Source organism: Eleutherodactylus coqui, chromosome 10 (genome assembly GCF_035609145.1).
Source record: "Eleutherodactylus coqui strain aEleCoq1 chromosome 10, aEleCoq1.hap1, whole genome shotgun sequence".
NCBI lineage: Eukaryota > Metazoa > Chordata > Amphibia > Anura > Eleutherodactylidae > Eleutherodactylus > Eleutherodactylus coqui.
In genome coordinates this window covers 18,662,101-18,685,809 of record NC_089846.1, presented here as the reverse complement: position 1 = coordinate 18,685,809, position 23,709 = coordinate 18,662,101, and the positions used below count along the sequence as shown (strand labels likewise).

The 23,709-nt window shown below is 45.9% G+C and overlaps 1 protein-coding gene across 1 annotated transcript; it reads left to right on the top strand.

Moving 5' to 3' along the window:
• The first annotated feature begins 207 nt into the window (after positions 1 to 207).
• NELFB (negative elongation factor complex member B) lies at positions 208 to 17,447 on the top strand. The gene is made up of 13 exons (XM_066580437.1): positions 208 to 459; positions 733 to 896; positions 6,055 to 6,154; positions 6,235 to 6,465; positions 7,220 to 7,405; positions 8,167 to 8,279; positions 8,694 to 8,796; positions 9,921 to 10,016; positions 11,672 to 11,814; positions 12,265 to 12,371; positions 13,114 to 13,255; positions 16,510 to 16,618; positions 16,712 to 17,447. The coding sequence occupies exons 1-13, from the start codon at positions 343 to 345 to the stop codon at positions 16,850 to 16,852; spliced, it is 1,752 nt and encodes a 583-aa protein (XP_066436534.1). The 5' UTR covers positions 208 to 342; the 3' UTR covers positions 16,853 to 17,447.
• The last annotated feature ends 6,262 nt before the right edge of the window (positions 17,448 to 23,709 follow it).

Here is a 23,709-nt window from a genome sequence, read left to right as displayed (position 1 = left end):
CAGCGGACCTCCTGACGTTACCAAGCAGGGGGTAACTATTACCGCCATCCTAGAGCCTGATGTTGTGCAACTACAACTCCCATCATCCAGCACGAAGCTTTACAGCAGCTGAAGAGTGACGTGGGTTACATGAGCCGCTCGGAACGCAGAAGAAGAGGACATGTTTCCGGGGGGTTGAGATTCAGTGCTGGACAGGAAGTGACGTTCGGCTCGCGTCGTCTGCACCGGAAGTGTTTTGTTTTTGACTGCAGAGCCCGGGACCGGGGTTACTCTGGATACAGAAGGATTCTGTGACAGTGAGGGCCCGTAGCAGCGGGACCCCGGCCCGGGGGGTGGAGAAAAATGGCGGCGCGCAGGATGTTCGCGGGACTGCAGGAGCTCGGGATCGCTAATGGCGAGGACCTGAAGGAAACCCTGACCAACTGCACCGAGCCCCTGAAAGCCATAGAGCAGTTCCAGGTATGTTCCCTTCATCCGCCGCTCCCGTTACCAGGGTGCCCGTGCTGCTGTCACCAAGGCTGTCGGCACGGCTGGCGCCCCTGTCGCTGAGGCTGTCAGCCTGGCTAATGTTGCTGTCAGCGGGCCGCCCTTCTGATTAGCGCCCCGGTTCCTCCTCATTGCCCCTTCACTCGCGCTCCCCGGTGGGTGTCGGCGGTCTCTCTCGGGACTGACGACATCTACCGCACGTTATTACAGTTTTGTCGTCTCATCCTCTCTTGTTTGTTTTTCCAGACTGAAAATGGCGTCCTGCTGCCGTCGCTGCAGTCAGCGCTGCCGTTCCTGGATCTTCACAGTATCCCGCGCCTGGAGTTCCACCAGACGGTGTTTGATGAACTAAGGGAGAAGTTACTGGAGAGAGTGTCGGCCATCGCGTCAGAAGGGAAGGATGAGGGCAGGTTAGTCTGCAGCTGGCGGGTCAGTTAGTAGGGGTACATGGAACGTAAAAAATAACCAAAACCTTCTAAACCGTATGGAGACTGATGCTAGAAGACTGATCAATAATGAACTAGGAGTAATAATGGGGAAAATGAGGAAAACTACGACATAGTGGGAATAACGGAGACCTGGTTGGATGTAGGCTGTGACTGGGCAGCGAACTTACAGGGATACAGTCTGTTCAGAAGGGATCGTAAAGGGGGAGGGGTTTGTTTTTTAAGTAAAATCCTGTTTAAAGCCCACATTACGGGAAGATATATGGGAGGGAGATGAAGATGTGGAGACTCGATGAGTGGAAATACATGGAGGGAAAAAGAACAATAAAGTCCTCATAGGGGTTTTCTATAGACACCAAATATAACAGAAGCTTCTGAAAATCTATTATTGAGGCAAATAGATGAAGCAGAAAATCACAATGAGGTAATTGTTATGGGGGATTTTAACTATCCGGATGTAAACTGGGAAGCCGAAACCTGCGGATCTCATAAAGGTAACAAGTTTCTGTCAGTAAGTAAAGATACTTACTAGAGATGAGCGAGCACGCTCGGATAAGCCAGTTACTTGAGCGAGCCTCGCTCTTCTCAAGTTACTGCATACTTGTCTGAGTGTGCTCGGGGGGGGGGGGGGGGCGGGGAGGAGAGAGAGATCTCTCTCCCCTGCTATTCCCCCCCCCCCCCCCCCCCCCCCGAGCACACTCGGACAAGAATGCAGTTACTTGAGAAGAGCGAGGCTCGCTTGAGTAACTGGCTCATCCGAGCATGCTCGCTCATCTCTAATACTTGCCTCGTCCTACTTGTACAGGACCCAAGTAGGGGGACGACCATTTTGGACTTTAATATTTAACCCACAGACCTGACAATAACGGGGGTGCAGGTTGGGGGGCACCTGGGAAATAGTGACCATAAAAGAATATATTTCCACTTATCCTTCAAGAGAGAGTTTTATAGGGGAGCTACGAAATGCTAAACTTTAGGAAGGCAAAGTTCGATCAGCTCAGAGATGCCCTAAACCATATTGACTGGGATAATGTCCTCGAAAATAAAAGTACAAACCGAAAATAGGAAGTGTTTAAAAACATCTTAAATACTAACTCTGAGCGGTTCATACCTTACAGGAATAAAAGACTTAAAGGAGATGTCCCGCGCCGAAACGGGTTTTTTTTTTTTAAACCCCCCCCCCCGTTCGGCGCGAGACAACCCCGATGCAGGGGTTAAAAAACCCACCCGCACAGCGCTTACCTGAATCCCGGCGGTCCGGCGTCTTCATACTCACCTGCTGAAGATGGCCGCCGGGATCCTCTGTCTTCATGGACCGCAGGGCTTCTGTGCGGTCCATTGCCGATTCCAGCCTCCTGATTGGCTGGAATCGGCACGTGACGGGGCGGAGCTACACGGAGCCCCATAGAGAAGAGGAGAAGACCCGGACTGCGCAAGCGCGGCTAATTTGGCCATCGGAGGGCGAAAATTAGTCGGCACCATGGAGACGAGGACGCCAGCAACGGAGCAGGTAAGTATAAAACTTTTTATAACTTCTGTATGGCTCATAATTAATGCACAATGTACATTACAAAGTGCATTATTATGGCCATGCAGAAGTGTATAGACCCACTTGCTGCCTCGGGACAACCCCTTTAATAATAGGAGCAAACTAATGTGGCTCAATAAGGATGTAAAGGGGGCAATAAGCAGCAAAAATAAAGCGCGTTTAAACTTTTAAAACAAGAAGGCAGCGAAGAAGCACTAAAAATAAATTATGTAATGATGAAAAAAAAACAGGAAAGATGGATTACATCTTAGGATACTAAAGGAAGCAGCAGAGGTAATTGCTGAACCACTCGCCATAATTTTGAAAATTTCTGGAGAACAGGAGAACTCCCAGAAGATTGGAAAAGTGGCAAATGTCCCTATTTTCAAAAAAGGGGAAGGAGGCGGATACAGGAAACTACAGGCCTGTGAGCCTGACTTCTATAACGGGAAAGATCTTTAAACAAATTATTAAACAGCATGTATGCAAGTACTTGGATGAAAATGGAGTAATTAACCAGAGCCAGCATGGGTTTGTAACTAACAAGTCATGCCAGACTAATCTAATTTCCTTCTATGATAGTATTACTGATTGAGTGGATATAGTATATCTTGACTTTAGTAAAGCATTTGACAAATTATCTCCTACCATACTTATTGAAAAAATGAAAAATATGGGATTGACAAGGCAACTGTGAGGTGGATTCACAACTGGCTGAGTGACCGTACCCAAAGAGTGGTCATAAATGGCTGCACATTGAAGTGGAAGAATGTATCAAGTGGGGACCACAAGGCTCTGTCCTGGGCCCAGTGTTGGTCAACATTTTTATAAATTATCTAAACGAGAGATTTGAGGGCAAACTCATCAAGCTTTCTGACAACACAAAGCTAGGACGGATAGCTAACACTAGAGAAGAGAGAGAGGATTCAAAAAGATCTGCCCAATCTTGCACAGTGGGCGGCGACTAACAGAATGGCATTTAACTAGTAGAAATGCAAAGTCCTACAGCTGTGCAAGAAAATAAAAAAGCACATACAGAAAGGGAGGAATTGGGCTAAACGGCAGCGCATGTGAAAAAGACGGGTATACTAATAGATCATAGACTGAACATGAGTCAACAATGTGATATAGCAGCTAAAAAGGCAAACACAATTCTGGGATGTATTAAGAGAAGCATAGAGTCTAGATCATGTGAGGTCATTATCCCCCTCTACTCTTCCTTAGTCAGACCTCATCTGGAATACTGTGTTCAGTTTTGGGCACCCTGATTTTTAAAAAGACATCAACACACTGCAGCAAGTTTAGAGAAGAGTTACCAAGATGGTGAGCGGTCTGCAAATCATGTCCTATGAGGAAACGGTTAAAGGATTTAGGAATGTTTAGCTCCAAAAAAGAAGGCTGAGAGGAGACTTAAGAGCGGTCTGAAAATATCCAAAGGGCCGTCACAGTGCAGAGGGATCAGCCCTATTCTCATCTGCACAAGGAAAGACTAGAAGCAATTGGATGAAACTGAAAGGGAGGAGACACAGATTAGTTATTAGACAGTGAGGGTGATCAATGAGTGGAACAGGTTACCATGGGAAGTGGGGGGTTCTCCTTCAATGGAAGTCTTTAGAGGCTGGACAGACATCTGTCTGGGGTGATTCAGTGATCCTGCACTGAGCAGGGGGTTGGACCCGATGACCCTGGAGGTCCCGACCAACTCTACTTCTATGATTCTGATTACTTCAGAATGGTTAGGAGATCCAGGGAGTATTCTGATTGCCAGACTTGGAGTCAGGAAGGAATATTTTTCCCTTTTAAATAGGGAAAATTGGCTTTTACCTCGTTTGGTGTGTTTTTTTTTTCTTAGGTCAAAATGTTCTTAGTAGTATTTTGTGCAATACATACAGTGAAATTGACACGTCTCCAAGAAATATGTATTTCTGTGATGTACCCAAATCGAACCTGCAATAGAAGGGCCTTAAATCTGTACCAAAATTTAAAGTATTTATATAAAATAACGGACAATAATATAGAATAAAGCTAAATATCTTTCCATAAATATACTACCAATCTGCGTAGTTATAACGGCTCTTATGAACTAAATACAGTAATTGTGTTTAAACGAACCTTCCAAGCAAACGTAAACTATTTTACTTGCAAAAGTTAACCTTGGGGGGGGGGGGGGGGGGGCTAAGGTTGGGTTAGGAGGGGGGTGAGGATGGGTGAGCAAGCACTATAGAAGAGGGAGAAGACAGAGGAACGAAAAAAGTGGGAGAAGAAAAAAGAGAAAAGTATAAGACATCTCATTCCAATGACATTTGCCATCCCCATAACTGCTATTGACTAGGCTAAGCCCTGTTCATCAGCCACTGCTGGAACCCTACCGACGAGTGGAACCTCAACCAGGTCTCTCAGACGGAGTAGTAAGCCAAGTATTTAGCATCGTCCCTAGCCTTCAGTTTCTCCATCCAACCAATTTCGTCTAACGCTGTCACCTAGTTCAATCTTGTCAGGGGGGCCTGGGAATTCCAAAGCCAAGGAATCACTATTCTCATGGCTTAGAGGAAAAATCGAACGATGTTCCTCTTAATGGTGCTAAGGGGCCCCAGCAAGATTGATAATAGAGCGATTTCAGGAGTGATTGTCAGAGTCCCCCTATTCAGAGCTATATGCAGGGGCTTAACCCACGTCCTCCCGCAAAGCTCACCCTAGTTCTTTTTCCCAGGATCTCTGAATTCCCCCACCCGGATCTCAGTCCCCTCCAGTTACCAGAATACCATAGACTGCGAATATCTCTCCCCTCGGACGACGAGGGCCGTTGCACATCTCCTCGAAAGGAGTAGATGGAATAGTCAGATCGGATGTTGGTCCTAGTGCTCAGATAAAGTGGCATATCTGAAGGTATTGGAACTACGCACCTGTCATCGGTCCCCCCTCACCCAGAAGTATATTCAATGGTATAAGTCCGACCTTAGTAACAAGATCCCGAAGTCTAGGTGGTTGAGACCCCACTCAATCCAACAATGGTAATCCTATGTCGTTCTGTGAGAAATCTAGGTTCCCCACCATGGGGGTCCATGGGCCGAGTATAATCACTAAGTCACTCCTGAGCGCAAACCTATCCCAAATCTTCAAGAAGGGAGAGACCCCAATGCCCCTATGACCCAATTTCCCCTTAAGCTAGAAAAGCCCCCATGGCCTGGCCTAATGTAGAGTTTTGCTCTAATTCAACCCACCGTTTGGAGGGTCCTCGGTGTACCAAGTGTAAGACAGCTTTACAGATCGCTGATCTATAGTAGAGGAGCAGATCTGGAAGCCCCGTCCCCCCGCTCTCCCTACGCTGAGTGTGCAATCGGTAGCTGAGACGCGACCTAAATTCCCCCCCCCTACACAAAATGTGTTTCTGTCTTTCAAAGTGGTGTTTTATTTTATTTATTTTTTTTCACCACCCTCTGGATCAACACTTGAGGGGGTAATAGGCCGAACTAGGAGCCTATGAAAGCAATGGCAGCCACAGGCTGGGAGTTAGAGTTGGAGGGCCGCAGGTTGGACACTATTGACTAACATGATAGATGAACGTTACAGTAATTATTAACTATTTCTTTAAAGATACAGCAAATTAGAAGAACTGTTGGAGAAGTCCTTCCCGTTGGTGAAGATGCCGTCCATCCAGCCGGTCGTCATGTGTGTGATGAAGCATTTGCCCAAGGTGAGGTCACTGTATTGTAAGTCACTTCTATGAATCGTCTGATGACTTCTGCTGAGCCATTCCCCTGCTCCTTACAACAGGTGCCGGAGAAGAAGCTGAAGCTGGTGATGGCAGACAAGGAGCTGTATAAAGCCTGCGCTGTGGAGGTGAAGCGGCAGATCTGGCAGGATAACCAGGCTTTGTTTGGTGATGAGGTCTCTCCTTTGCTCAAGCAGTACATCCTGGAGAAGGAGAACATTCTGCTCAGCAGCGACCTCTCCGTCCTGCACAACTTCTTTAGTCTTTCCCCAAAGACTAGACGACAGGGGGAGGTAAGAGCCTGCACCCCAGAACCTGATATTCTCAGACTATCTGAGACATTCCTAAGATACTGCAGGATCTATTTCAGTGTCTTTCCCCAGTTCTATCGCTACCGCTTTCTGGTTTATGCAGAGAGAGCAAGAGATTTCAAGGGGCTGTAAACTATTGATGATCTATCCTTAGGGTAGGTCATCAGTGGTAATTAGCTTAGATTAGCTGTGGTCCATTGCTTAGGTTCCCTGCCCTAACCCTTTCCAATCCAATTTGTATCCTGGTTTTCCTAGGGGGCTTACTCTTTTTCTGACGTTCTAAAATGGCGCTATCTGCTGGCTAAAGACAGTACTGCATGAGGTGAAACGTTGGATAGGCTCCGACAGCAGAGAGGCTGGCAATATACAGTAAGAGAACCCCGATGGACGTCTTCCAACATCGGAACTGTACGGCCTTAAATCATAATGTCTTTAGACATCAGACAGTGGATTGGAAAGGGTTAATGTCTACATCCTCCTTGGCTTGTATACTGGAAGTTTTGTATCGGGGCACTGATGGAGAATTTCAAATCGCCAAATACATGACAGCGCTTCACCTGACGGAGGGGGGGCATGTTGTCTCAGGTATCTCCCAGTAGTGCAGCCTCAGGCTTTGGACTGTAATTTCTTTTGATCACATCTCACTATGAAATAAGGGTTTTCACATATCTAATGTAGATTAAAGATCTTTCAGTCTACATGTAGATCTTCCATTCTTCCTTCTTGTCCCCATTAGGTGGTACATAAACTGACCCAGATGATTGGTAAGAACGTGAAGCTGTATGACATGGTCCTGCAGTTCCTGCGCACCCTCTTCTTGAGGACTCGAAACGTTCACTACTGTACCCTGCGGGCAGAACTTCTTATGTCTTTACATGATCTGGACGTCAGTGAGATCTGCTCAGTCGACCCCTGCCACAAGGTACTGGATTTCTCTGTTTTTATAAACCCTTTTTTTGGTCCATAGTACCATTTGTTTGTTACTAGATAGAACTTTATATAGTTAAGGGCCCTTTAAGAGGCCCCCGTTTTTTTTTTTCTTTAAAGAATTAATGAATCCTAAATGTGTGTACTACATAAGCGCATAATACATTCTCACACAAATACCTACACCTATTATTCATTTCTATGGGATCTAGATTGTGTTCCCCTACCTGCGGTTCTACAGCTGTTGCACAATTACAACTCCCAGCATGCCCTGACTACACAGGCAAAGCTTGCAGAACTCTGATATAGATGATTACCGACCTTGTAAGGGACTCTAGTGAGATTTTTCCAATGATCAGAAGTGCTCCGCAGGAAGATGGTGCACATCGATATAATCTCCATTACTGTAGAATGATTAACACTACTGATAACCCCAGTGCTATCCTCCATGCTTTATTATCAGTGTTTTTCAAGTCCAGCCCTCAAAACTCCACAGCAGATCAGGTTTTCGGGCAATCCTATACAAAACACACCTCACATTAAGTGCTAATTCTAAAATCGCTACAGCGTCGGTGCTTGGAGGGCTGATTCCTTTATAGTACGGACAGAACAATTATAAACTGCAAGTAATTAAACCATCAGAGTATCGGAAACGGCTGGACGTAGGTTCGCCCTCTTTAAGGCTCATTTCCTTCAGAATAAGAGTCTTCTCTGTAGAAGCAGTACCTCATGTGTCCTATTTTTGTCGTGCCGCAGTTCACCTGGTGCTTGGACGCCTGCATCCGAGAGAAGTTTGTGGACGCAAAGAGAGCTCGCGAATTACAGGGATTTCTTGATGGAGTGAAGAAGGGTCAAGAACAGGTTCTGGGGTGAGGACACCACAATATTCTTGAACTGTAAGGGTGGTTTGTAATCTGCTCCGATCAGGGGGCAGGAAAGAGTAATTCCCATGGCTGTACATCTCTGTCTCATTACTGAACGGACTCCATTGACTAGAAGTGGAAGCTCAGTTGCCAGTTTTTGGACGGAAGAAAAAGCGATGCTTTTTCTTCGGATGTTTTGAGCCGGATCTGCCGCAGTACCCCGATTGGAGGTTCCAGCGCAGATGTGAAACTGGCCTAAGCTCCTTGGTAGGGACCACATGTCCAGGAGATCTACCAGCATTCCGTTGCTGTCACACTTAATGAATGACCGAACTCTTCTCTCTTGGTTTAGAGGTGTGTGTTTAAATAAAATCTATATAATATATTTTATAATAGTGATTTCTCTTCTGTTTATGGCAGAGACTTGTCCATGATCCTGTGTGACCCGTTTGCCATCAACACTTTAGCTCTGAGCACCATCCGAAACCTACAGGAACTGATAAGCCAAGAAAACCTCCCCAGGGTGAGTAACATTCATTTCCCCCCTTACCGAAAGAAGTTGTGCCGCAATAGACATTAATCACCTGTCCATAGGATAAGTAATAAATCTGATTGGTGAGGATCCCACGGCTGGGACCAATACTGAGAACAGGGGTCCCGTGTTCCTCCTCTTCTCACTGCACCCCCGCAGTGAGGAGGATATTGAATGAAGTGGCAGTTGCATTTGCACAGTGGCATTTCATTAATTTTCAATGGGAATATGGGAGATAGCAGAGTACAAGCACCCGGCTATTTCTGTCAGACCCATTGAATAGAGTGACGCTGCACGTGTTCGACTGCTGCTCTGTTCACTCTCCACGTCACTGCGGCTGGATGAGAAAAGGGGAAACGAGACACCCATTCTTGGGATCAGTGGGGATCTTGGTAGTGAGAACCTCACCTATCAGACTTTTATCACCTATCCTGTGGGTAGGTAATAGGTCTATTGTGGTACAGTCCCTTTAAAAGGTTTATCAGGGATTAGGGGAAAAAAAAGACACACGCACTTCATTTCAGTACCAGACATAGCCCATGGATAAGAGTGGTGCTGTTTAAAGCAGCTGGGTCAGAATTCATGTAATGATCTCAGTTCTCACTGAGTCACTTTCAAAAAATTTTTTTGCCCCTTTTCTTTCAGCTCCTGGAGCTTGTATGCAAATTGTACTAGGTCATAGAGGAGTAGAATCTGTCAAGTGGGTGGTCCCCACCACTCACTGGCAATAGATGACGCCAGGTTTGATTGACTGTGAGCCGTAGCGACTGCTCACCTGACAGATTAAAAGTGTCAGGAGCCGAATCTAGCAGGATTAGATACAGAGGAAAGAATAGAAGGATAAGAAAGCCAACACTGGTCACCAGGGCTACAGCTGCAAAGCCTTGCAGCTAGCCCCACTGACCTGAAGACGTGACAATCTTCTTTAACTTTGTGTGTGTTGTGTAGTAACTTTATTTGACCAGCAGATGTCGCCATTGGTATCGGTAGTTCCCTTTGCATCATAAGACCAAACCTCTATCTGTTTTTCTCTGATATCCTCTGAATTTTTCTTCTCTGGGCGTCTTATGTAAGGTATATTTTGTAAGAATGTGGACATTGGTTTTGCTTTGCAGGACAACCATGAATTGCATCTGCTTCTTAGAATGCTTTCTTTAGGACATGGAGCCTGGGACATGATAGACAGTCAGGTGTTCAAGGAGCCTAAGTTGGTAAGTTGGCACAGAGCAACAGGAAATTGTGGGTATCTGCATGGCATGGAAAAGTGACAGTCAGCTTAGAAGGAGAAAAAAGGATAAAATAGGTCAGCACTACCAATAGAAATATATCCCAATAGAAATCTTTAGGTGCGCACGTTAAACCATGGCTGCAACATACAATAGAAGCAGAAACCCAAAATTGGCAACAGCACGCAAAATAACTTTGCTATCAGAGGTATACATACCTATAATCAATACTCTAACCACATTAAATAATGCAAGGCTCTTGGTATATAATTTGAACAAATTACATTGGCCCAAGAGCCTTCCATTATTTAATGTGGTTAGAGTATTGATTATAGGTATGCATACCTCTGATAGCAAATGCATTTTGCATGCTGTTGCCAATTTTGGTGTTGGCTTATAAGTAGCATTTCTGTTCTGGCTGGCATCAGAAGGTGCTCAGTGTTTTTTCTCTTGACAGTCGGTTTTCTGTTTTTCTGTGGGGTCCCCAACTCCAGTCCTCAGGGACCACCAGTAGGTCATGTTTTCAGGATATCCTATAGTAAGAACACCTGTGGCAATGTCTGAGGCACCGACAATAATTACATCACCTGTGCAACACTGAGGAAATCCTGAAAACATGACCTGTTGGTGGTCCCTGAGGACTGGGGTTGGAGACCTCTGCTCTATCCAACCTAAAAAGGCAAATGGTGACACTTTTGCTAACTATAATATGATGCCTGATATGTAGTGCGCAACATGTGAAACTGGAGCTGTCCTTGAAGTAACTCACCTAATTTCTCCCATAAAGAACCCAGTTGGTGCCCAAGGAGTTAAAATGATATTTAAAGGGGCTCCGTCATCTCCTACAAGCCCCATGAACTAAAATAATAAGCTCTTATACTTACATCCTCATCATTTTCTTGGTTTTCACCCCCAAACATTTGCGCCATGCATTCCGTGGACTGATTATGCACACACACATAATAAGAGGACTAATTTGCTCTTTATGCGCATAAGTAGCTTTTGGGATGCTTGGCTTTGTAGGCAGACATTGAAGACACGTGAGGATGGTAGATATCTCTTGTGAGCCCAATATGTTAGTTTATGGGGCTCACAGGAAATGAGGGACCTTCTTAAAATCTGATTTTGACATCCTGATTTCTCAGCTTCTATCCCATTGTCCTGCTTCCACAATAGCAGTTTTCTAGTCTGTCATTGGAGGACTCCGCAAGATTTTGGGTATAGTTGCTGCCACTAGGAGACACTAAGTACAAAAAGTGTTAGTTACTCCTAAGGCCTCATGTCCACGGGGAAAACCACATTTTAAAATCCGCAGCGGATCGCCCGCGCGCGTAATCCGCTCCTAAAATTTCCCATAGGAATGCATTGACCACCCGCGGGTAGATAAATAGCCGCGGATGGTATTTTAAAGTGATTTAAAGATTTCATGTGCGTGAAAAAACGCAACATGCTCCATTTTAGTGCGGATCACGCGGGCGGGAGTTCAAAGCACTCATAGCTCAGTTGATCTCCCGCATGAAAAATAAAAGACAATTACAGTGCATCCGCAGCAGAAATCTGCGGCGGGCCTGATTTCCCCCCCCCCCCTCCCCCGTGGACATGAGGCCTAAACATTTTTATTAGTGTTTTTCTTGTTCTAGGATTCTGAGCTGATCACCAAATTCTTACCCCTCCTGATGTCCTTAGTAGTTGATGACTACACATTTAATGTAGAACACAAGTTACCGACAGAAGAGAAAGTGCCAGTCATGTACCCCAATACCCTGCCGGATGTCTTTACCAAGTGAGTAGAGTATGGGGTTAGAGTTATGTTAATGTGTTTTGCCTAGTTCAGGTTTGAAGAGGCATGAAGCGTGACCCGATGGATTCTCTCTTCTTTGAATGTGTGGCATCCTTCGCCCCCTCAGGCCCTGCACTAGCTACGACTGTAGATTACCCAGCCTTCCTGTCTGAAACGCACAATGTTATTACGAGGGGATGATTTCCACTTTGACATATAAGAAGATTTATAGAAATGCTAGTAAATCGTCAAAGCTCAGGACCGCTCACGTACTAGACCAGGTGCGACTCCTATGATGCATGCTACCATAGCTCTCCGCCATCTTAAATATAATGCATTTAGGAGGATTTTACCCTAAAAATTTAGAAAGTAAAAATGTTCCTGAATTTTTGTATTATTACAGATTGAGCATTATAGAAAATCTAACCAAAATCTCTGATGTCCACCTGGCAGGTTCCTGCAGGAGAACAGAATTGCCTGTGAGATAGGACTGTATTACCTGTTACACATCACAAAGCAGAGGAATAAGAACTCTCTACTCCGCCTGCTGCCCGCCATCAGTAAGTGCACCTCTTATTGCCATATGTGGTCTTGGAACTTACGTAAATCTACTGCCATCGTTTGTATTTTTGCATCATTTAAGAAACCACGTCCACTGCACCTCCATCCCAATACCACAGCTAGAGCCATATCTCCCGGTCCCTGGGCTTCTTTAAGCTTCATATGAGTGTATTACGGGCACATTCATGCGTCCATAATATGGATGAACATCCCAGCCTGACCGCTGAGTCTCTTCACCTGAACTCAGAGCATTTAGGTTGGATCACTCATCTGTATTACAGATACATAAATGCACCTATAATAAGCTCTTGTGAATCTGGACTTCTGGTATTCTACTGCGAGGGTACAACTATAAGGGCCTGTTCACATCTGCATCGGAAATTTCAGTTTCAGTCTCTGCCGCAGGTCTCCATTAAAATCCAGGACAAATATGAGAAGGTGCCCGAGGGCATAAAAAAGGCCAAACGGACCCTAATAAAGTAAATGTTTAGCGCCATTCAGTTCCGCTATAGGATGGATCTGTCCTAGCCAGGGATTCGGTTTTTCTGCTCTCATAATGTAGCCAGAAACTGGAATGTCTGAAGACTGATGTGAATGAGCCCTCATCTCTATAATCTTATAATGGGAACAGATATATAGTCTTGTGCCAGATTAACGGGCATCAACCTGATAATCCCGCTCCACGGCCGGTCTCTGCTGGCTTCTGAAGATCACTGTACTAACAAAATGTCTTGTTTTTAGAGGAGACCTACAATGACACGGCGTTCACAGATATCTTCCTGCACCTCTTCACCAGTAACCTGACGTTGCTGTCCGAAGAGTTTGGCTCAGAAGAGTTTTGTACGCACATATTTGATGGTTTCTTCATTAATGCCCTCACTAAGTAAGTACCCCTGATTATCATGAATAAACCCAGATGCTCAATAGCCCTAATGCAAGTTGTGCCTGAGAGATTTGGGGGCGCAACTCTCATCAGAGGCTGTCTGGTATAAACGGACTCTTCACATTGGCATGTCCTACTTCTTGCCTGTGACTTCCAGAAATATGAAGCTCGGACCATGAGTCTTTGTGGAAAAAGCATCTATATGAGTAAGCTATAATGGGCCGGTGTGTTTGGGGCCATGTGCTGTCCATCTAATGCCACAAACATGCAAGTGTGCAGGAGGCCTCATACATCCAGCCCAGAGACATGCAGTTCAGAGTAGATGATCTGCCAGATTATCAGTTCTATTCTGGACTGTTGGTTTGTACAGCAGAGAACCCCAGTGTCTATAAGCTTCTGATGATTCTTCATGCTTGTCTTAAATACGAAGTTTGCTCAAAATTAACTTCTGGTATTTCACGTGAGAAGATCAGAGTTTGATCTTTACGGAGTTCTGTCATTCTGGAATCGGTGGTTGTAAAGATCACAGATTTCACCCATCGGATTTGTCATGGATACATGCGAGATAATGACAAGATAATTTTGGCTGAATTTCCCTTTAAGTTGACTCTTTCCACACCTTTTTATAATATCACATTTGGACCCAGCAGCTGTCAAACTATTGAAGTTCCCTGTATTTTGCTATAGTGGCTATTGTGCAGGAATTCTATTTCCTGAGGACTAAACAACGCTGGATGGTAAAGAGGACCCGTCCACTCGTCCGGCATGTCAGTTTTACTAGTATTTTTGTGCTGTTCCTCTAGTATTCCTCTTGGAAATGTATGAATAAATGAACTGGATGTTAATAGGGCGTGACCGCCGCTGAACTTGGGGCCCTTTTACAAAGTATGATTATCATTCAGATTATCACTGAGTCCTGCAAAACCAAATGCTAATCGTTCAGTGTAAATGCTGCCAGTGACAGAACAGCCAGCGCTGATCTGTTCACTTATCATTCGTTCAGTTTGTGCAGGCCTAAGTAAATGGGTATCTATGAACGGCCTGTTTACTGTGACTGGAGGCGGGTGGTCTGAGCGATCTGTGGTCTCTTCTACCTCCGCTCACTGAACAATTATCACTTCTGTGTAAAAGCACAAGATTAGAGATGAGCGAGTATACTTGCTAAGGCACATTACTCGAGCGAGTAGTGCCTTAGCCGAGTATCTCCCCGCTCGTCTCTAAAGATTCGGGGGCCGGCGTGGGTGACCGGTGAGTTGCGGTGGGGAGCAGGTGGGAAAGAGGGAGAAGGAGATCTCCCCACCGGCCCCTGAATCTTTAGAGATGAGCGGAGGGATACTCGGCTAAGGCACTACTCGCTCGAGTAATGTGCCTTAGCGAGTATACTCTCTCATCTCTACACAGGATTGATAATCGTTGAGAGGACTATCGGGGGCTCAAGCGCCAGACAATCGTCTCTTGTAAAAGGACCCTTACGCTGTCAGCTCTGTTTGGCTTGACAATGGGAATCATGTTCAGTTGTCAATTCCTTAATACATTTCCTGGAGGAATTCGTACAATACAGAGTTCTACAAAGAGAGGCTTATAGGGAATACAAGTACGAACGAAGGGCGGTGGCACACGCGCGTGAGCACATTTACGCCTGCATTCGTGCAATGGGTGTTACATATTTGCACGCAAAAGTGTGTGCTTTAGCATCGTTTTTACATGTGCAAATTGTGTGCATTTGTGCGTGCAAGAAAAACACAAGCATGCTGCCATTCATTGAAATGGGCAATTAAAGGAGTTTTCCAAGGAGAATACTATTGATGACTTATCCTCAGGATAGGTCATTAATAGTTGATCGTCTGGGGTCGGTCATTCAGGACCCTGACCGATCAGCTGAGGGGGCGCATGCGGTCAGCGCCGCAAATACACAGAGGTCGGAGCTAAAGCAGCGGAAGTCTCCGTGCTGATATCCATGTATTGAAATCAACGCAAGCTTTGCAGATAAATCACTCCAATTTCATTGGCTGATCGCTCAGTTGTCCAGATTCACTGTACCAAAGAATGAAAACGACTGTGCGATCGCCATTTACATGTAACAAGTAGAGATGAGCGAGTATACTCCCTAAAGGCAATTGCTCGAGTGAGCATTGCCTTTAGCAAGTACCTGCCCGTTCGAGATGAAAGGTTCGGGTGCCGGCGGCGGGCAGGGAGCTGCAGGGGAGAGCGGGGAGATCTCACCCACCCCCCCACCCCCCACACTCGCTCCCTCCTGCTGACAGCCGCTACTCACCGCTCCCCCGTGCCAGCACCCGAACCTTTCATCTCGAGCGGGCAGGTACTAGCTAAAGGCAATGCTCGCTCGAGCAATTGCCTTTACCGAATATACTCGCTCATCTCTAGTAACGAGCGAACGATAATTTTTATGCCTGCAGAGAATGAACAGTGAAATGATGCGTGAGCGAATTATCGTTCGCCCAATCGTTGGCCGTATTTACACTATAATATTATCGCTCAAATTTGAAGGATCCACCTAATGCTAACAGTAATCATTCTGTGTAAAAGGGCCCTCAGAAATGACCCCCCCCCCCCATCTCCCATAAGTCATACATTACGATGTGCGTGTTATAGCCAGTATCTTCTGCGATCTGAACATGTCAATACTTCTACCACTGTGTATTTAACACGGCAAACACCACATGACGTCTTTCCTTCTGGATGGAGAACGTCTCCTCTACGGTCCAAGCAGAGTAAATGTTTGCCAAGCTTGCTGATAAATTTAGGCTCTTTTCATCGGCCGCCCTGGTATTTCTTACACAGCAGCGTTTCAGTGAAGGTCAAGCTGCTGCGTATAAGGCGTATGATCCTCGTCTCCTATGAGAACACACGATGGTACCTTCTGATTCTGAGACCCTGACTGCCAATGGCTCCCTCCTGTTTATTGTGTGAGCGACCGATGACGCTGCCATAAAGCATCTCTCTAAATGCTGTAAAGTGTTGCTCAGGGAATATGGCCGCCCCCGTAGTCGTATACAGACCGCAGAATAAAATATTCTATACTCAGAAAATACAACAGATTAGAAAAATGGAAAATGTTTTGTTATCTGGTTTTAATTAATGCAAAAAAATTGGTGATGTAATTCATCTAAGTTGTTAAACTTTGTATTTACTGGTGTTTTTGTTGTTTTTTTGAGAAGTATTTTTTTTTTTGCGGTTTTGTGTTTGTCCTATAATGTATAATGAAGAAAAAAATTATAATCGAATGTCCGCAGGAAAGAAAACATCCACAGACACATCCTCCGCCTGCTGCTTCACCTCCACCACAAGGTGGCACCTTCTAAACTGGAGTCTTTACAGAAAGCCTTGGAACCTACCAAAACAGTAAGTGGGGGGAGGAGCAGATAAGCTGTTGTAACTCTTCTCAGTAGAGGGTAGAAGTTGTTGTCCCACTCATGCCGGCTCTTAACCTTGCAGAACGGAGAGGCGGTGAAGGAGCTTTACAATCAGCTGAGTGAGAAGCTACAGCAGAAGAAGGCCAGCCCCCCGGCCGCTGAACCAGAGCCCGCAGCCATGGACTTGCCCCTATACAGCGTGCCCACCCCTCCGGTGGTGTGATATCTCACATGGCATTGGCCGCTTTCAATGTCTGGTTGTTTTCCCGTTGTTATGTATTTATACTATAATCTAGGAGTTGTGGAGTGGTCCACAAGGTATGCTGGGGGTGCTCGGGGCACCGCTGTGTATGGGGCTCCGTCTTCTGCTGCCCTCCCCTTGTGATGAAACCTATTGGACAGATTTATTATTCAAAATACCACTTATGCCAAAACAATATGCAAATTACATCCCTAAACTGTCCTGTGTGTTCTGTGCCGCATTTACTTTGCGCTCTGGGACACTATTGGACAGTTTTTCAGACTTGTCCAAAAAAAAGTGGCCTGGCCTAAATTGCCATGAGTTGCGCCTAAATTTAGGTACAATTTTTACCGTAAACTGAGGCATCGAATAGGTGGTCTAAACTTTGATACAGCTGTCCACTTTTAGGATGGTCTTTCAGCAGAGCCACTATGATACATCTGGTGCACTTCAAGACTGTCTGACTATTAGACAATATTAGTCAATAAGCCTCATTATGTGCTTTTGCGTGTTTTCCTGTATTTTATGTTCTGACCACAATTTCCCTGATAATAAAATATTTTTTAACCATAATAAAGGGACCATGGAAAAGTAGCCCGGCCTCCAGGGCTGTGGGGTTTTCAAGCCAAACCTCCAACTCCTCGGTTTTCCCAGACTCCGACTCCACAGTCCTGCAGGGAACGTACGCTGGACTATAGTTTATGCAAAGTGAAGCTAGTGTCTTCCTATTCTCTCTAGCAGTTCTGAGATGGGTGCAGAATGCCTACCGGTCTGTAGCAGAGGAGCGGCAGTGCTGAGTACAGGCGGAGAGTGCAGCAGAGCCTTAAAAAAGCAGCATAAGGCCGCCTTCAGACGGGTGTCAAAATTGTGCGAGACGCACAAATATGAACCCCATTCTATTGAACGGGGTCGTACACATGAGCAGTGTTGTCCTGCATGGCACCACCATGAGGAAAACAAATTGCAGCATGTTCTATCTTGCGTGCGCTCGCATCGCACCTCCTATTGTTTTCAATGGGGCCGGTGGCAGCATTGCACCACCTGCTAGGTGCACACGATACCTCCCAGTTAAAACAATAGGAGAAACTCTGATCCTCTACTGCGGCTGACAGCCCTGCTGGAGGTTCCCTTCATCCCCAAAGTAATGTAGGGCTGTTTTGACATGAAGACTCCTCGCGTCCACGGGGATTTCACATGGATGGCGAGCGCAATATGGTGGCGGGATTCACGGCCCCATATCATGCTTATTAAGGATACTAGTCGAATGGAGAGGAAAGCCAAGAACTGACTTTTTCTATTTCCACATCCTCCCTATCAATGTATTTGATAAATAGGGGCTTGGATGAATAGAAGATATATTTAAGGAAAGAAAATATGTGACAAATCCTGAATTGAATCGATTATACCATATTTGTAATAATATATATATGTCTTGAGTAGGTACATTTTTACCGACTCAAACTCCACCAAAATGGGACTCTGACTGCACAGCCCTACCCGCACCACGCTTTTGATGAGTCTTCTAAAAGTAATCTTTGTTGCCCATAGCAACCAATCACACCGCAGCTTTCATTTTACCTCCTCAGTATAAGAAATGAAAGCTGCACTCTGATTGGTTGCTACAGATAAGAAAGACAGATTTTCTTGTAGACTGTGTGGGGGGCTGGACTAATTTTGTATGACCCACCCTGTATCTTACATGGTACCATTAGGGCGCCTACACACTTGCGATCGCGATATTGCAGCATTTTTTTAACGCAAATGTCTAATGTTAAAAACGCATCGCACAAAAATCGCAAAGCACAAACTTGTGATTTTTGTGCAATACATTTTTAACATCAGAAAGTCCTGTTGACATTTGCGTTAAATGCAGCGATATCACGATCGCAAGTGTGAAGGCCCCCTTAGTAGTGATGGTCAATACTGCCGGTGCCCAGACATTCTGTGAGATATACGGTAAAACCAATGTCGGGCAGCTGCTCCGTATCGCTGACTAAGGTAAAAGGGAGAATGAACTGATGACTTGACTCCTAGAAATTGCTGCAAAGTGCACCAAACGATTTATCGTGTGAACGAGCGAATGATGTCAGAGTCGCTCAGCAGCCTGTTTATACAGCAGGTCCATCGTTGGCTCACTCAAACGAGAAATCCTTCAGTCGTTGACATTCGCTGTATAAGTGACTGAGAACAACTGAACAATCGGCTCGCTCACTAATTCGGTTTAAATACCAATGATTTTAATGCTTGCATAGAATGAACGAAAAGCAAGCGATTATCATCCAGTGTAAGCGCAGCCTGTGATCGACCGATTCGTTCATTTTCACTTGTTTAAACAATTTTTTTGAACTATAATCATTCCTTGTAAAAGGACCTTTTAGTCCTTTTGGGTGGAGATCTTGCTTAATGGGGTTTTTCCAATGCCTTAGGATAGGCCATCAATAGCCAATCTGTGCGGGTCTGCCAGTTGGGATCCCCATTTATTGGCTGATTGAACAGGTCGCAGTACTTTTAGTGAGTGCTGAGGCCTCTTCTCAGGGCTGTGACTACATGCTCATTGGTCAGATGGTCTGAGAACAGCTCAGTCCCATTCAAATGAATGGGATTGAGCTGCAGTACTAGGCACAGCCACTATACAATGTATAGTGCTGTGCTCGGTATGAACTGAAGTGGCAGCTGCTCTCACTCAAGCGCTGCTGTCACTTTAATCAGCGGGCAACCCAGGTGGCGGACCAATCAACTATTGTTGACCTATCCTGAGGACAGGTCAATAATTGACTCCCAGAAAACCCCTTTAAATACTCCTCCTCTGCTCCACGTCTTTGTGAGTGTTCTGTATGTCTGCTAATAGGCTAGCATTAGCCCCTGGTTGTGTGTTGTGGGACTGGTGTGATACACGCTTGGCTTGTGTCAAATAAGGGTGGTTTTTTTTGTTTTTTTTTTTAATTTAGTTTTACCAAATGGAAATAAACATTTTGTGTTTTTAGTACAATTTCTTGTCCGTCTCATTGGGGGACACAGGGAAGACCTTGGGTATAGCTACTGCTACTAGGTAGCGACACTAAACAGTGTGGAGGGAAGGCTCTTCCTGTTCAGGGACTCGTGGCTGCCTTGCGTGTCCGATTCTTGGGTTCGGGAGCTCATTTCCTCTGGCTACGTCAAAGTTTACAACGCTGCTGCCAGAACATTTTTTCCGATCAAGGCTCCCGAGGGCTCCAGAAAGAACATCCCAGCTTGTTCTGGCAGTCGACTACCTGCTTGCCCACGGAGTCGTTGGACGAGTACTGCGTTCCCAGCACGGTCAGGGTTTTTATTCAAACCTGTTTGTGGTATCCAAAAAGGACCAGTTCTCACCTTGACGCGCCTGAATCGCTATGTTGTGGCAAGGCATTTTCGCATGGAATCCCTGAGATCGGTCATCGAATCCATGGAGCCAGGAGAGTTTCTTTCTTCAATTGACATCAAGGATGTTTATCTCCACATTCCGATACATGGGGCCCATCAGAAGTTTCTCCGGTTCAAGTTACAGAGAAAACATTACCAATTCGCGGCTCCCCGAGTGTTTACAAAGGTACTTGCGACAGTGATGGCCCGCCACCATCCCATACCTGGATGACATACTCGTAAAAGCTCCGTCTTGGACAGGCAACCTGGAGAGCCTCCAGTTAACACTGCAAACCTTCGAGAGGTTTGGGTGGATCATCAACCACCACAAGTCCTGTCTGACTACAGCGCAGAGCCTGGGGTTCATCTTCAACACAACATCTCAGCAACTGTTTCTTACCCGCTCCAAGATGTTGCTGCTGGAGAAGAGCATTCAGTCGCTGCGATCTTGGAAACCAGTATCTATTTGTCACTGCATAAGGGTGCTGGGCTTGATGGTGTCTTCCTTTTAAGGCGATCCCCTTTGCCCAGTTTCACTCCAGGCCGCTTCAGCAACTCATTCTGTCGCATTGGAACAGGTCCCTACAGGCTCTCGACCATCTGCTATTACTAAACCGCCCCCCCAGGATCTAGCTTTCTCTTCTATGGTGGATGACTGGCCCCCAACAGGTTAACCGGGGGCTGTTCTTTGCACCCCTGTCAGTGACAAGTGTTAACCACAGACGCCAGTCTCTCTGGCTGGGAGGGTAGGGTACTCTGGGAAACATCTCCACACAGGGAACCTGGTCCCTGCAGGAAGCCAACCTTCCAATCAATGTCGTGGAACTGCGGGTGATTTTTCGGTTGCTGCGACACTTTACCCGGCAGTTCACAGGTCAGCCGGTACGAGTGCAGGCTGACAATGCGACAGCGGTTGCATACATCAAACATCAAGGAGGAACCTGAAGAGTGCAGGCAATGGACGAGGTGTCCAGGATACTCAGCTGAGCTGAACTACATCTGCAAGCAATCTCGGCAGTCTACATACCAGGAGTGGAAAACTGGATCGTGGGTTTTCTCAACCGGGAAACAATCCATCTGGGAGAATGGTAGCTGCATCCCAAGGTGTTTCTCTGATCGATATGTCAGAGGTGGGGGCAACCAGACGTGGACTTGATGGCGTTCAAATTTAACTTCAAGGTGTTGCACTTTGTGGCCAGATCACAGGATCCTTGAGCCTTGGTGGTGGATGCCTTGGTGATTCCGTGGTCAGAGTTCCGCCTCCCGTACATCTTTCCTCCATTCCCGCTAATACTGAGAGTGCTCAAGAAAATCAGGATGGAAGGGCGTCTGGTGATTCTGATAGCGCAGGACTGGCTCCGGACAGCGTGATACGCGAACCTCTTAGATCTGCTTGTCGACGCCCTGTGGCAACTGCCGGAGTGAGGGGGATCTTCTATCGCAGGGCCCAATCTTCCATCCGATTTAGCGTCTCTTCATTTGAGAGGCATGGCTGTTGAAACTGTGATTCTGAAGGCACGCGGGTTTATGAAGGCAGTTATTCAAACCATGATAAAGGCCAGAAAGCCCTCATCTTCTAGGATTTATCATCCGGTCTGGAAACTTTTCATTTGGTGCAAGGAACGCTGTTTACATTTGATGTGTTTCTCTTTCTCTGTCCCATGTTTTGAAATCCTTCCTACAAGCGGAATTGGACATGGGATTGCAGACTAGTTCCCTGAAGGGTCAAGTTTCGGCACTGTCTATCCTCTACCGCTAAGTCGGCAATCCACACTTTCCTTCAGAGTGTGTCTCGCTCTGTCTCACTGTACCGTTCGCAGACTCCAACCTGGCATCAGAATCTTGTCCTGGATGCTCTTTAGTCACATCCCTTTGAACCGCTGACTAAAGTACCGTTATGACTTTTGTTCTGGAAGGTGGCTTTCGTAGTGGTAATCGCATCTATAGGCCGAGTCTCCGAGCTGGCCGCGCTGTCGGTTGAACCTCCTTTTCTTGCTTTTCATCAGAACAAGGTCATGCCTCATTGCCGGCTCACCTGAGGGAACAGGCCTTGCATAGACTAGACCTGGTGCGGGCCTTATGGACGTATACTTTAAGAACCAGGGAGTTTCGGCGGGCGGATTCCGTTTGTGGTCCCTGAGGAACCACGGTGGCATCCAAAGTGACAATCTCCAGATGGATCTGTATGGTAGTCCTCGAAGCCTATCGCGCCAAGGGAAAGACGCCTCCTTTCCGTGTGACTGCGCACTCGATGCGGGTGCTGGGGGCTTCCTGGGTGGTTCACATGGGGCTTTGACCATCCAGGTGTGCAAGGCAGTGACTTAGTCATCCCTGCATATCTTTTCCAAATTCTATAGAGTGCATACTTTTTGTATCGGCAGACGCCTCCCTCGGTCAAAGAGTCTTGCAGGTGGCCATTCACTGACTGCATGGGTCTTATTCGTAAGTAACCCTCCCATTTTCTTGGACTGCTTTATAACGTCCCAACGTCTTCGCTGTGTCCCCCAATGAGACAGACGAGAAATCTGGATTTTTGGTAAAACTTATCGTAAAATCACTTTCTCGTCACGTCCATTGGGGTACACAGCACCAACTTATTTTATGGTTACCATGTTTTTTCTTGTCTGATCTTTTTCGTTACTGTGGTCCCATAGGGCGTAGGAGGAGCTAACACTTTCTGCTTAGTGTCGCCTCCTAATAACAGCTATACCCAAGGTCTTTGCTGTGTCCCCCAATGGAGAAAGTGATTTTACAGTAAGTTATACCAAAAATCCAGATTTTTTTTTTTCCAGCTTTTTCAGGTGGTTTATACAGAGCAGGCAGCTGTCAAATTGTTTTTTCCAAGGTAGAAAAATGAATTGGCGTTTAAGGAGAAAACCAAACCCAACGGCAGGTATGACGGTGCATAAATTTACGTTGAGTAGCTTACATGAGTACTGCATTATAGTCATCTGACTCTGGTATTGAGGATACAAGAGCAAACTCAGCGGCACTTTCTTTAACCCTTCCCCCTTGACGAACATGTACGTTATGGGTGGGAAGGGCTTTCCATAGAAATATGCTGTAAAATCTCACAATGGAGCTTCAACGGTGGAGGATCAGCAAGAACACTGATCCTCGCTGTTAAAGCAGCCATCAACAATGATGTACGGTGTTAAGAGGGAGGGAGCTTACTCTGTAATGTCATTGGCCCGCTACCATAAAATCGCAGAGGGTCAATGAGTTGCCATGGCAAAACAGACATAACAGTGGCTTTTAATTTACATGGATAGTGATAAGACTGCAGAACAGAAAAGTACTGCAGTGTATTATCTGAGTGATCATAAAATTGCAGGTTCGAGTCCTTTTTTTTCCCCCTTTCCTGATAAGATTGATTTAAAAAAGCCATGTTTGGTATTGCTGCATCTGTAACTACCTGTACAATAAATTACAGACAACTTTTTATTGTGCATGGCAAA